The sequence below is a fragment of the Schistosoma haematobium genome, chromosome 4, assembly GCF_000699445.3.
Source record: "Schistosoma haematobium chromosome 4, whole genome shotgun sequence".
NCBI lineage: Eukaryota > Metazoa > Platyhelminthes > Trematoda > Strigeidida > Schistosomatidae > Schistosoma > Schistosoma haematobium.
This window is the reverse complement of record NC_067199.1, coordinates 43,864,260-43,878,348: the sequence shown is the minus strand read 5'-3', so window position 1 is coordinate 43,878,348 and position 14,089 is coordinate 43,864,260. Positions and strand designations below refer to the sequence as shown.

Sequence of the window (14,089 nt, the reverse complement as noted above, 5' to 3'; positions counted from 1 at the left end):
GGTGCACATGGGCTCCAGGATCCTAAAGGAACAAATGGCATATGAACCAATCATTGGTCACTGACTATCATGGGACTGCATCTCCCTACGTTGCTTGACTGCCTTGTGGATCAAACCTTTATATCGAAGGCTCCGGATGTGGTCCCCTAAGAAAGCCACCTGCTTCGCTCTGAGCAGTATTACAGCCCACATGAAAATCACGTGACTTGTGTGACGCATATGTATTTGGTGCCCCTTTATACCAATATTTATGTTTTCAAATAAATATTTGAAATAATCAATACACGATTATCAATAAATACATTGATAGGTCATTGATGAGTAACATGTGCAAAAGAACATCGTGCCAGAATTGAGGAAATAATATTGGCGATAGATTTTTAGGATTGTTTGGAACGGTTTTTACTTCATAGTTGCCTACTCAAAGTGTAAGAATATTTCTTCTTGAAGGGTTTAAGAAAGAAAGTGAGAAATAGTAGCAGTACTTCTGCCAACCTGAGTTCTCAAAGAATAGACACTCAAGATCGGTCACATATGTCTATTTTTTTAGTTTCTTTTCGATTTATTAGTTCTCTACTATCTAGACCTTACCTAAATTAACTACTTTTGATCTTGCCAGTCTCCAATCAATCTGATTGAAATGGTAGAATTTCGAGAAACAACCATACTAGCAAATATAGTTCAAATAGATCATCACAGTAGATAAATCTAATTGCCGTATCTTGGATGCTATTAGCTATGGTCAAATGTGTATAAGGTGAATCGAAATCTTTCAAAGTTGACGTATTTACATACATTATTTATAGAGTTGCTGCTAATTTGAGGGAAACCTTTCTTAGGATGGTTTAGCTTATTTATAAGTTTTTCAGAAGTCAGAGTCATATCATCCTGTTGATAATTGTATTGCATAATATCGGTAGTTGATTATTGAGAGGTGTTCATCTTGATCTCCGCCTGTAGCTCTTTTAGGGTTGCTGCCGGTCCCAAGCCAGAGCATGCGTTCAGCAACCCCATCTCGTATAAAATAACAATGCTAAAGATCACTAACCATAATAAGCTATTTAAACTCTGCCCTGGGAGTTGAAGAATTATGACACCTCATGATGGAAGCCGAGTTTCGGAAGTCACACGGTCGATGCCCTTTCTTACAACCAGAGCAACAAATAATATAGGTATATATATAATATATATATATATATATATATATATATATATATATATATATATATATATATATATATATATATATATATATATATATATATATATATATATATATACCATCAGCAACAACCTACTGTGGGAGAGAACAAACTAGGTGGAGGATGGAGGTTGCTGGTGAGTGGCTTATGCTCCTCCACGACGGGTGACAGGTGTAAGTAAGTTCACTTTGATATTGTTCTGCTATAATTGTAGAAGACTTTGATAACTCAGACAGCATTTAACTATTAACTCCTGTTTTCATCGTCCTTACAACTTGATTCTATTCGTAGGAAATTGTAATCTTCAGCATACATAACTCTCATATTCATGTCCTGGTAAACTTATATGTTTCATATATACCTATACACTTGTCATTTTATCTAATACCCGTCTCCTTGTAATGAGTAATATTTGAAGCAGTTACATCTGTCTTCTCCAATTCTCATCTCTTCCTCTATTTATTGAAGTGAATGTATAAAATACAGACATTCGAAACACTCGTATTCAACTTTTTTTTCTATTCACGTCGTTATTAACATGATTTGTCGATAGAACAGCAATCCAATCACTCTTGATGGCGAAACTATGGAAGATGTAGAATCCTTCACATACCTGGGAAGCATCATCGATGAACAAGGAGGTTCAGATGCAGACGTAAAGGCGAGGATTGGCAAAGCAAGGACAGCATTCCTACAGTTGAAGAACATATGGAACTCAAAACAACATTCAACCAATATCAAAGTCCGAATCTTCAATATGAATGTCAAGGCAGTTCTACTGTACGGAGCTGAAACTTGGAGAATTACAACAACCATCATCAAGAAGGTACAAGTATTTATAAATAGCTGTCTACGCAAGATACTCAACATCCATTGGCTGGATACCATCAACAACAGCCTTTTGTGGGAGAGAACAAACCAGTTTCCAGCGGAAGAGGAAATTAGAAAAATACGATGGAAATGGATAGGACATACACTACGCAAATGGTCAAACTGCATCACGAGGCAAGCCCTAACTTGGAATCCTGAAGGAAGGCGGGAAAAGAGGAAGACCAAAGAACACATTACGTCGGGAAATAAAAGCAGATATGGAAAGGATGAATAACAACTGGAAGGAGCTAGAAAGAATTGCCCCGGATAGGGTTGGATGGCGAATGCTGATGAGCGGCCTATGTTCCTTCACGAGGAGTCACAGGCGTAAGTAAGTAAGTCGATAGAACATGTACAAAGTCAAGTAAAATTCATATTTTATCTATACAACATTAATAATTTAATCATATTAGAGTTAGTTAATAATGGAGTACCGAATTCTGTCGACCGAATGCACCTTTTTTTATATTCACTTTAAACTGTTTCTATCCATGATTGGGAATACATGATTCCTACAGTCTTCAATTTATATTTATTGTATGTGCTTGTATATATTTGTGTGTTAGTGATTTATGAATACTTCTTTTTTCCTCCTTTTAAATGTCTAATAATACACATTAAGGGTTGTTGTTGTATTGATGAATTTGATAAGTTAACATGTGATCCAGCTGTACTTCTTGAAGCTATGGAACAACAATCAGTTAGTGTTGCACGTGGTGGTCTAGTAGCAAATTTACCAGCTCGTGCAGCTGTTCTAGCTGCAGCTAACCCTATAAATGGTCATTATGATATAACACGACGGTTAGATGAAAATCTACGTATACCACCAGCTTTATTATCCAGGTAATTTTTAAAAAAAATAATGACATGATAAAGCCTTTTTTATGTGGTTATTAACATGGTATGTGTTAAAAACTCCTGAAGATTCATCGGAAAAGTTTTGAGAAGCTGAGAAAAACGCTTGAAGACTTCATCCAGTGGGTATTCAGTAGAACCGTTTTAGAAAGTGTCAGAAAAATGATGGATTATATGTTTGTTCTAACTGGATAATTACAAATTTTGGCGTGTTTTTAGGAGTTTCTAGGATATTGAGGTTATGTTTGAATGAATTAATTAGTTTATTCTGATTAGTGTTTATTCAGCATGGTTCTATTTTACGAGATAGGGTTACTGATCCCACACTTAACTCTCCTCATTTATCCAGGATAGGGACCGAAAGTGACTCGCTGGTCAGGGAGTTCAACTTCCAGCTACTAAATCTCAGATTCAAGGCTTGAACAGTTTATCCTAGTATTAAACACCTCAGTAGCATGTATCTATACCTCATCAAAGATCGAGCTCAACATCTACAGTCTTTACAGTTAGCGCTTTACTCATTGATCACCAATGTATTGGAATCCAACGGTTCACATTTACAACTTTCATTGATTCATGATGTCCTATTATCAACATATGAATGAATATATACTAAAAAAACCTGTCATTTTTGTTTAGAGAACAGTATGACAATGGGTTACTTGTCGATCAGTTTACAATGATAACAAATGACTTTTTCCGTATTTTCGACACTTAATTACTTTTCATGCTGTAAATTTACCTGTGAAGTTATTTTAACGGTAACTCTAAAGATTTGACAACAGATAAGCAGTTAGATACTGTTAAATAGAAATTCCATATTCATTCATCGTTTCTCAGCGTTACTACTACTGTTGTGCTGTATTATCTTATGTATTTCTGTTTCCTTATATTTTCTTCTTAAAAAACAATAAGGTTTGATTTAATATTTGTATTATTGGATCATCCAGATGAAGTGGCTGATCGTCTTCTATCAGAGCATGTTACAGCTGTTCATACTGGGAATTGGAAACCGTCTAGTTTTATGTGTTCTCAAACAACAAATCAACGTGATCGTCATATGAATATTAGTCATAATTGTAATACTGGTGCTGGAGGCGGTACCATTGTACAAGAGTTTGATTCTAGTATTCCATTAAGTCAACGATTAGAATTGCTTGTTGGTGAGAGAATTGATTATATACCTCCAGTATTATTGCGTAAATATATTATGTACTCTAGAAAATATGTAATGCCATGGTATGTGGATTTTTTTAGAATTCCATTTCAGAAATATACGTTTTATGGTTTATATACTTTTCTATAGTTTTACAGTATAGATTTACCTTACTTAGGTAACCATTGAAAACCAGGAAACATTGTATAACTGTTTCTTAGTATACAACTCATCAGCCGTGTAAATCCATAGCCTCAATTGGGATCAAACTCTAAACCTGTAGACCAATACCAATGCTAGTTGTTCGCGCCATATAGTAAATTAACTGAAGCTAAAAATCTAAGCAATTAGATGCAAACTCAATAGTCTAAAGATCAAAACGAACCAGTCGTTCAGTCATGGTTATTTCAATAATGTCATTTTATGGTTTAAGACTAAAAATTCACTATTACTCACAACCTTTTATCCTAAAATGTACGTTTATTTTCGATGTTTAGTTTTCTTTTGTACGGCATGTATCTTACTGTAGTATGTATCAGTGGATAAATATCATATGTAACCGAATTAGTCCTGAAATATCGGGTAACTATGTTGTAGTCAATACAATTGTAATCATATGGTTACGTAATGAACCAATAAGTATAAGTTACTAATAATGAAGAAGAATATGAGTTTAGGTTAGTAAATAAAAAAATAATGTAATGATGATGTAATCAAATCAGAGTTATATTATCAAAACAAAGAAAGATCATAATATGGTAAACGATGACTGAATCAATTCAAGTGTGAAAAACACATGAAACTGGTTTCTTTCCTAATCGTTTGTAGCATGTAATCACATCTTAAAAGGTTGTTATGCAACTTCATCAATTAGTTATATCTGTTAGTCATAGATACTTCATTGTATATGCTCACATTAGTAAGTTATATGATTCAATAATGTTAAATACTACTTAGTTCAATTTATACATATCTCAGTGGTCTAGTGGTTAAGCACTCGCGCGCGAGACTGATAGGTCCTGGGTTCGAATCTGAAACGAGGTAGGATAGTGGGTGTGCACTGCTAAGGAGTCCCACAATAGGACGAAACGGCTGTCTAGTGCTTCCAGGTTTTCCACGGTGGTCTAACTTCAATTGACTCATGATCTCAAACATTGAAATTAATACAATATCCATAAAACCCCTTCTGATACATATCTAACTGTAAATAAATCATGTATAAAGTTTTGTATTCATGTATAATTATGTTAATGTTATTTGAAGGGTCAAATAAATCCTTGTCTATCATTTTTGGTACTTTTATTTATATCATTCAATTTACGGTTTCCAGTTGTAATGTGAAAGAAAGGGTAACTGTCAGTTTGGCATTTCGTTAATTAATATATTGTTTTATACAAGTTAACTAGTCTTGCTTTAGGATAGTCTCTAGGGAATGTGGGTTTCTTTAAACTTTCTATCTATTGTTCCCATAACTTCATCGGAGATGTGTAAAGAGATTTGTTCAGTTTGTTGGTGTATTTTTGTCACCAATCTATCATCAACTGAGAAACTATTGAAAACCAATTGACACTGGACAACTCAGTCACTCTTAGTCTGAAAATCCTTAGCAGTAAAAATCGATAACCGCAGAGTCTAGCTGAGAAACTACAGGTCTTCTAGTGGCTAAGATATTTTCAAACCGCTGAACTCAGAGCCTCTCTCGGTGAAATATATAAGGATTCCCAATGATTTTCAAACGGTCCAAAATTTTTCTCATGATATACTAATTTGTAATGAACATTGCCTTCAATATCATTTCACTCATTATGTTCAGAATAATAAATTATTCTTCAATTTTTGAGTCATTGGACTGATTTATTTATTTGAACACAAATATTGGTACAAGGAAGCACCGAATACAAATGTGCCACACACAGGTCACTTGATTTGTGTGGGCTGCAATGTTGACCGGGTACACAGACCGAAGCAGGTGGTTTCCTTATGGGACCACACCCGGAGCCTTCGATATAAAGGTTTGATCCACAAGGCAGTCAAGCAACGTAAGGAGATGCAGTCCCATGACAGTCAGTGACCAACGATTGGTTCATATGCCATTTGTTCCTTCAGGATCCTGGAGCCCATGTGCACCATTGGTTTGGAATCAGGGTTTTCCAAATTCCCTAGGTGGATCCTCCAAATTGTTATTACTAAGATAAATGAAGGATGAGTCTGAGATAAACTAACTCTATTCTATAACCGTTGATTACGGCTGTCTCCCCTAGGTAGAATATCAGTGTCGACCAACCCGGTTAAAGCTCTGAACATTCGTTTTTCGTCGTCTCAATTTTGTAAGCAACAACCTCGCCACAAATAAATAAATAAAAATGTAGATATATCCAACTGATGAATCACAAACAGATCGAAATACACGTTCCAGGCCCCTTTCATAGCCACAATTTATCTATTCAAAAAAATTAATGAGTAAACTGATATATCAGGCGATCCGCACAGGTTACACATATGCCAACAAGGAATAATCAGGAATTCAGTGCTGAATATCAACTGGATAATTCAATCTCTTTTTAACAATAATATTGATGATAACTCTCAATGCCCTTAAAGGTTTAATCACTCACTCCTCCTGGCAATTTCATCCAGTCACTTATATTCATTTTCCTTTTTGATTTCTAGCCTTTCAAATGAAGCAGCCATAACTCTACGTGATTTTTATTTAGAACTTCGTAAACATCGTCACAGTCGTGATACATTTCCTGTAACTTTACGACAACTCGAATCATTAATTCGTTTAACACAGGCAAGAGCTAGAGCTGAACTACGAGAAGAAGCAACTAAACAGGTAATCAAATCATAAGGTTTTATTAATATTTTCTCCATCGCTAATACATGTGGCTCAATTGTAGATATTCAAATATCATTACTTTAACATAATTACTCCCTTTGATAAACTTGGATAATTCAATGTGAAAATGAAGTTTTCCAGAATTGTGTTGTATGTTTACACAACAAATTTCGAACAATCTTATCACACATATTCTTTTTAAGAAATTATATATAAAAATGCCCTGGTACGGCCGAGAGTGGGGAGAATTAGCTCTCCTTCTCGATATGCTTTTACATGGCCACGCGTATACAGCCACTGACAACAAAGTCCCACTCACTGCCTTTTCACGGTGGGGGTTTTGTCTACGATATGAAGAGGACGAAAGGCGAACGTCCGGCGCCTTAACGGGGTTGGTGGACACAGATATTCCATCTGGGGGTTTGGAAAACCCTGATTCCAAACCGATGGTACACATGGGCTCCAGAATCCTGAGGGGACAAATGGCATATGAACCTATTGTTGGTCAACGACTATCATGAGAATGCGTCTCCTTATGTTGCTCCACTGCCTTGTGGATTAGACCTTTAGTTCGAAGGCTCAGGATGTATACGTCCTAAGAAAACCACTTGCCTCGGTCTGGAAACTCACACACAAATCAAGTGCGTTATGTGGCGCATATGTATTCGGTGCCCCTTTGAACCAATATTTATGTGTCCAAAGAAATATATATATATGTAAATGAAATCAAAGACCAACTAGACAAATTAGAAGGCAAGAGAAGGAAAATATGATAATAACAATAATAATAGAAATAATACAGTAAGCACTTTGAAAACCACACTGGATAGTAAATCAGTGTTTCCAGAGTAGGGTAATTGCAAGAAACAAACTGTTTTTGAACACATAAAGGATGAGATTTCAGTTTTCGTATATCCACGGTTTCAATAAACCTTAGTATATAAATTTTGAAACATTTCTATGTAACACTCCAAAGAGTGATATAATGTCAGTCTGATGACTTATCTCAATCAAATATTTTACATTGGAATTGTGATGTATATTACTTATATGGATAGACATAAGTAGTATGTAACACCAATCAGAAATGGAATTCCTGGCAGTAGACGATTGAGTAGGTCGAAGTGAATAAAACAAAAATATGAACAGACAGTAATTGTAATAACAACAGGAATGGAAGGAGAGAGACAATTAATGGAAGATGTGTAAATGAAGTATTTAGTGTATGATTTTCATATTTTATGAAAACACAACGTAATTTTTCATTAAACAATAAACTGGTCTACCACACCTGTGTTATCGTTCACTACAGAAGAAGATATTTGCTTGTCCTTTGATTTTATTTGACTACTGAATTTCACTTGTGTTTGCAGCTATTTAGTTATGTATTTGGTCCTAATAACTTTGTTATTCTAAGCAAAGATGGATGGTGAAGAGTCCCAAATGGGATGAAACACGCCTCCTGGGTTTCACTGCTAGCCACCATCCATCTTTGCTTAGAATGCTTGTGAATTAGGTCAATATCGAGGCAATACGCACAGTATGCACTTATGCCAATAAGAGACTGATCAATTACAGTCCTAAACATCAATAGGATTATACAAGTAAACAACACCAAGTGAATTTAACTTTGTTATTCCTTTGTCGATTGGTTAATTGCTAAGTGTATATTTTAGTTCCTTTTTGGTTGAATCTAATATAGTGTGATAACCTTTTATTAATTATAGTGTGGAACTAGGTTAGATTACGGAAATTTCTTTAAGACTAAACACTTTGATGAGATGTAAATGTGTAGCTATTCGCGTTGACCTTAAAGTCGTGTTGTATCTAGAGCATTGTGTAAGGATATTTGAAAAAGAGACAAAGACAAGATACGAAGTGAGCTATCAACTCAGTAAGCACATAAGATGTATTTACATTTAATAATGAAAGCAGGCAACAGCGATTAACAACAATACAGGCATGAGATTAAGATAATTTGATAATTGGAACTAGAAGTTTGTGGAGTAAGGTTTCAAATATGTTGCACTAAACACTGTTTGAATTGTCTTTTAATTCACATGATAACTCCTAATATCATATTTCAATTTCTTTAATGGCTTTTTAGTTGTGTAGTTTTTTCATTTAAATAATAATAATACCATAGAATCAAATTTCATTGAAATCATGAACCAATCGATATTAAGTCACTGTAGGGAGCAATTTCCTACAGGTTTAATTCTGAGCTATTCTCTAGACCATCGAATACAGAGTCTTGGTTTGGCCAAAGTCAGAACAAGCAAGCTATTTGGCTAGATAAACTTTATCTGTTTCTAAAACATAAATTAACATCGTTAGTATACAAACAAACAGTACGGTCTATTAACACAGGGAAAAAAACAGACAATAACATACCGAACAATAGCCAGAGAATAGGAAAAATGAGTCAACATGCAAATATTGTTTTACAATGAACATCAAACTGTGGTTGGTTAATAAAGAGATACAGTAGCACTAGGTCAAAGGGAGTTAATGTGGTGGTGGGCGTTTTCCTTTATTATCGGTGAGTTCGTCTATCGATCACATTTTACAGTCACCATTGAAAACCTGGAAGCACTGTCCCGCCTTTTTAAATCCTATTACGGGACTTCTCAGTATTGTGCGCCCATGATTCCGCAAGTGGGACTCGAATCCAGAACGCTTAACATTTCGACCTCTGAGTCGGTATCCAACGGTATTAATGTCTTACCTCAATCATTCCAAAATCTTGCACAAACCTTCATTCATTACCTGCAGTGGTGTTATAACTTGTGGCCTGTGTGCCCTGTTAATGTATAACGTAACGATACCTCCAATTAGAGAGCAGTGAATTATCGATCGGACCAATGACGCGTAAAACCCATATGAGCAGTCTAGAGTACTTATCGGTCCTGCTTCCTGTCTAGCTCAGCCAGTTGAGTCCAGAACACCAATCTCAGCCTCTGCAATACGAATCATTTATTTCAAGCATACTGGGTTTATATACCAACCAGACAGACCACACCGTACCATAAAATGGAAAAATAACATTTGTACAAGATTTAACCAAATGTGGCTGTGAATGTGGTAGGTAGTAATTAATAGACAGGGCATAATTCAAGAATGGTAAATCGTATAATAATAGCTCATAGGTCAAAATAAGGCTCATAATAAGAGGAACATGAATATGAATAGTTTAGTTATTTAACAATTATACGATAAAAATATACGCATAGTACTGGTCCATAAATGGATCCCAAAAGTTACCATTCATTATTCTTATCGGGACATAACAAGTGGATAACTGCTTCACATTCGACATAGTCCAGTGAAATTCAACAATCTCTACAACCCTTTACCGACAAAATAATTTAGTGTTTTTAGCAGATTACAATGAAACGTTTCACTAATCTATCGAGACTACTTACGAGCAGTTTATATCCTCAACTGTTAAGTTCCGTAGTTTATGTATGATATTACAGATAATTCTCATTCGAGACACCTGTGAAAACCAGAGAGCACTGAATAATTGTTTGGTTGTAGTATGGGAATCCTCAGGCCCCCAAATGCCCTGGTACGGCCGAGAGTGGGAAGAGTCCGCTCTCCCTCTCGAAATGCTCCCACAAGTCCACGCGTATATAGCCTCTGCCAGGGGAGTCCTACTCACTGCCTTCTCGTGGCGGGGATGTTGTTTACGAAAATGAGAGAACGAAAAGCGAATGTCCGGAGCTTTAACCGGATTCCAAATCAATGGTGTACATGGGCTCCAGTATCCTGAGGGAACAAATGGTGTATGAACCAATTGTTCGTCACCGGCTTCCATGAAACTGCATCTCCTTACGATGCTCCACTGCCTTGTGGATCAGACCTCCAGGTCGAAGGCTCGGGGAGTGGCCCCCTAAGAGAACCACCTGCTTCGGTTTGGGCACCCGAGCAGTATCACAGCCCTCACACATATCGAATGAGATTTGTGTGGCGCATATATATTTGGTGCCTCTTTGTACCAACATCTATGTGTTGAAATAAATAAATAAAATAAATATGGGAATCTCAGACGATGGTTTATATTATTCACTTTCATTGTTGATGAATAGATTAACTGAAATTTTTGAATATTTTTATCGTGTATGTAGGATGCATTAGATGTCTGTCAATTAATGCAATCGACCGGTTTAGGTAGTGGTTTTATCACTGGTACACCAGCTAATGTAAGTCTTAGTGAAATGAATAATCTACTCAATACAACATTATCAAAACGAATTAATTCGTCATCAACTGGACCAGGCGCTGCTAAACGTCTGTTAGCTGCACTTGAGGTATGTCTTTTTTTGTTAATTTCAGTGTAATTTTGATCTTTTTATTCCCATGTGGATTATAATTCAGAGTGTTGAATGATACTAAAACTTAGGATCTAAATGTATATAATGAGTTTATGCATTTTGTACCACTGTGACTAGTTTCGAACCACCAACAGCTTCAAACATGTATCACAATTATCTCGTGGACCTCCGACTTGTAGTATGAACCTACCAATCTAGTTTGAATTTTGAAACAGCGAAATCCTTGATATTCTTTTCCTAAATTATTAAATTCAATCATTATGTGATAATAAAAAAATTCCCTAATATTTCTATCTATTGAACCTGATTGATTTTCTTGGCGGTGTTTTGTGCTAGACCTTAAAAGTTATCGTTATAAGTTAAGCGATGGCTCAGTGGTTAAATGTTTTCGAACTTCTGTCACTAAATCGAATCCTGCTTCACCTACCTCCGTTCGGACAACCAAACTCTCTAATAACCTTAGGCTTCAAAAACAGGCAGACCAATAAGTGCCTAGTCAGTTTGTTATTGTTATAAAGTATCACTTCCTTTTTATGATAGCTGATAGAAATCTCTATGCGATGATCTTTCTCAGTCTCTTCAGAAAGTTTAAATTGATTTAATTTTGTTCACTTCAAGTCAGTTACGACTGGACACTAAAAATAGTAGCGCTATACAGAAATTTACATATAGGCTGAGGAACTGCCCGAACACTCAAATCAATGCAGGCGGTTTTCTTAGGAGGCCATTCCCCAAGCCTTTGATCCACAGGTCTAGTTGACAAGAAAATGAATAACTTCGGATGATTCTGTTTCGTTTTTGAGGACTAAGTAGGACTTTCTTGGAAGAGATTATAAACACATAGCAGTTTGAAAATATTTCAAGGAGGAAAACGGACTCTCTTTACTGTCGGACATATCACTGTACTTGAAGGGATTGTATAAAGACTAAGTTAATACAATGAGACATTAAACTAATGATTGCATACTTATCTCAAGACTTAAAAACCTTAGACTCTACTCTTTGTTTACCGAAAATGTATATTGATTCTCAAATTAGGTATGCGACATATATTGATTTTCATCGATTCTTCATTGTTTTACAACCCTTCATAGATGACAACATATGAAAGGCATATGATTTTTTTCTTCTATCTTAATACGCAGCTATCCTATTCACTTATTTATTTATATTTAGATAACTTCAAAACGTACAAACAGTCGATTATTTACAATGCCAGAAATTAATACTATTGCTAATGATATTCATATTGCTTCAAATTGTATTATGACTTTATTAGATCGATTAAACGAATCCGGTGCAATACTTAAACGTGGCACTAATCTATATAAACTTGTTTAAAACTCATATTTTCTGTGTTATAATCTCCTTGTTTACTTTTCTTACAGTGTTGACCTGAGTTGATTTCTTGATCTTTTTAGTACGATCGTTATTTATATTCCCTATTTTTTTACTTGACAGAAACACTGTTTTTTGTTTGTTTCTTCTATCATAATAAAAACACACTCGTTCCCCAGTTTTGCCATAAAGCAGTCTTCTAAAATTGGACCCAACGGGGAACCCATGGTGATCTCATCTCTTTGTCTATATATTTCATTGTTGAAACTAAACTGGACATTAAAAGTACAACGTAACAAAATTTCTTTCAAATTGGTGCAATTTTAGCCGACATCTTTATGGTAAAACTGGGAAACGACCAACCTAGTTCGATGAATAATCGATTTCATCTATACTTAAGATACATGGACGACACATTTGTCATTTTTGACGATAATATTGAATTAGAAGATATCTTACACTCCTTCAACACATGCCACTCTTCCGTAGACCTCACGTTAGAAAGTGAGCGAGGCCAGTCAATCTATTTTTTTCGATTTGCGTCTGATGAGAAGGAGTAACGATTCCTTAAAAAGATCCATATTTAGAAAACAAACATGGAATGGTTAGCTGACCGACTTCTATAGCTGGGTTCATTTTAGCAGAAAAAGAAATCTTATTCACTATTCATATTACCGTATATGTAGTACGGAGTGCATTGACGAAGAACTCGCATTCATCAGGAAAACTGATGTGAACCAACTATCCAGACCGCTTCGTGGATAAAAATATGAAAAGAAGTAGTTGTGACAAGGAATCCGGTTTTTCCGTTCCAAAGAAAAACCTCTATATAATTTTGGAATTTAAAGGTGGTCGAGCATGTGATGTAATCAAAAATCGTTTAACGACAGCGATGAAAAGAAGATTCTATGCAGCAAAACTGCGAATATCGTTCACCAGTAGGAACTTGTTTTCTGTATCCATAAAAGATAAGCTTCCCCGTCTAATCGCCTGCATATGTCTCTACCAGTTCACCTGCTCTTGTGGAGCAAGGTACAATGGCCGTTAGCTGGTGCTTTCTTTCAACTCGGCTACGGAAACATGTTCCAGTGTGGTTCTACAAGGGTAAGTGGAAATCAGTTGTATTGAAGTTTGGAGCAAACGACATTGGTTTTTCCGACCCATTTAATTCAACGTCTTGTAACCCATGTTAAAGACCAGTAGGAAAATTTTTTTCGTTTCACTAACTATTATATGAAACACAGGTGAATAAATCCAGAGAAATGTTCATATTGAAAGCAAAAAAAAATCATAAAACTCTTTTCGCGTTATAAAATGTCCACAGTTTTCGACTAATTTGAGCTCAGAACATGAATATTGACGTGTAAACCACGTCTATCATTCAGAAGTAAGAGCAGTTTCTATCTGAACATTAAGGGGTTACTATTTACAAAATATTCAGCTCCAAAACCCACAAGGAATGAAGAATTTTGCGTACTAGCGTTTTAATAAA

General features: G+C 35.6%; 1 protein-coding gene across 1 annotated transcript in view; it reads left to right on the top strand.

Moving 5' to 3' along the window:
* MCM8_1 (DNA replication licensing factor mcm8) overlaps window positions 1-13,409 on the top strand; it is a 29,399-nt gene extending 15,990 nt beyond the window's left edge. The window contains exons 10-14 of the mRNA XM_051208247.1: window positions 2,695-2,915; window positions 3,843-4,166; window positions 6,754-6,919; window positions 11,053-11,235; window positions 12,436-13,409. Coding sequence (XP_051067110.1) covers window positions 2,695-2,915; window positions 3,843-4,166; window positions 6,754-6,919; window positions 11,053-11,235; window positions 12,436-12,600 — 1,059 coding nt within the window. The 3' untranslated portion in view covers window positions 12,601-13,409. The remainder of the gene's footprint in view (window positions 1-2,694; window positions 2,916-3,842; window positions 4,167-6,753; window positions 6,920-11,052; window positions 11,236-12,435) is intronic.
* Window positions 13,410-14,089: the final 680 nt, after the last annotated feature.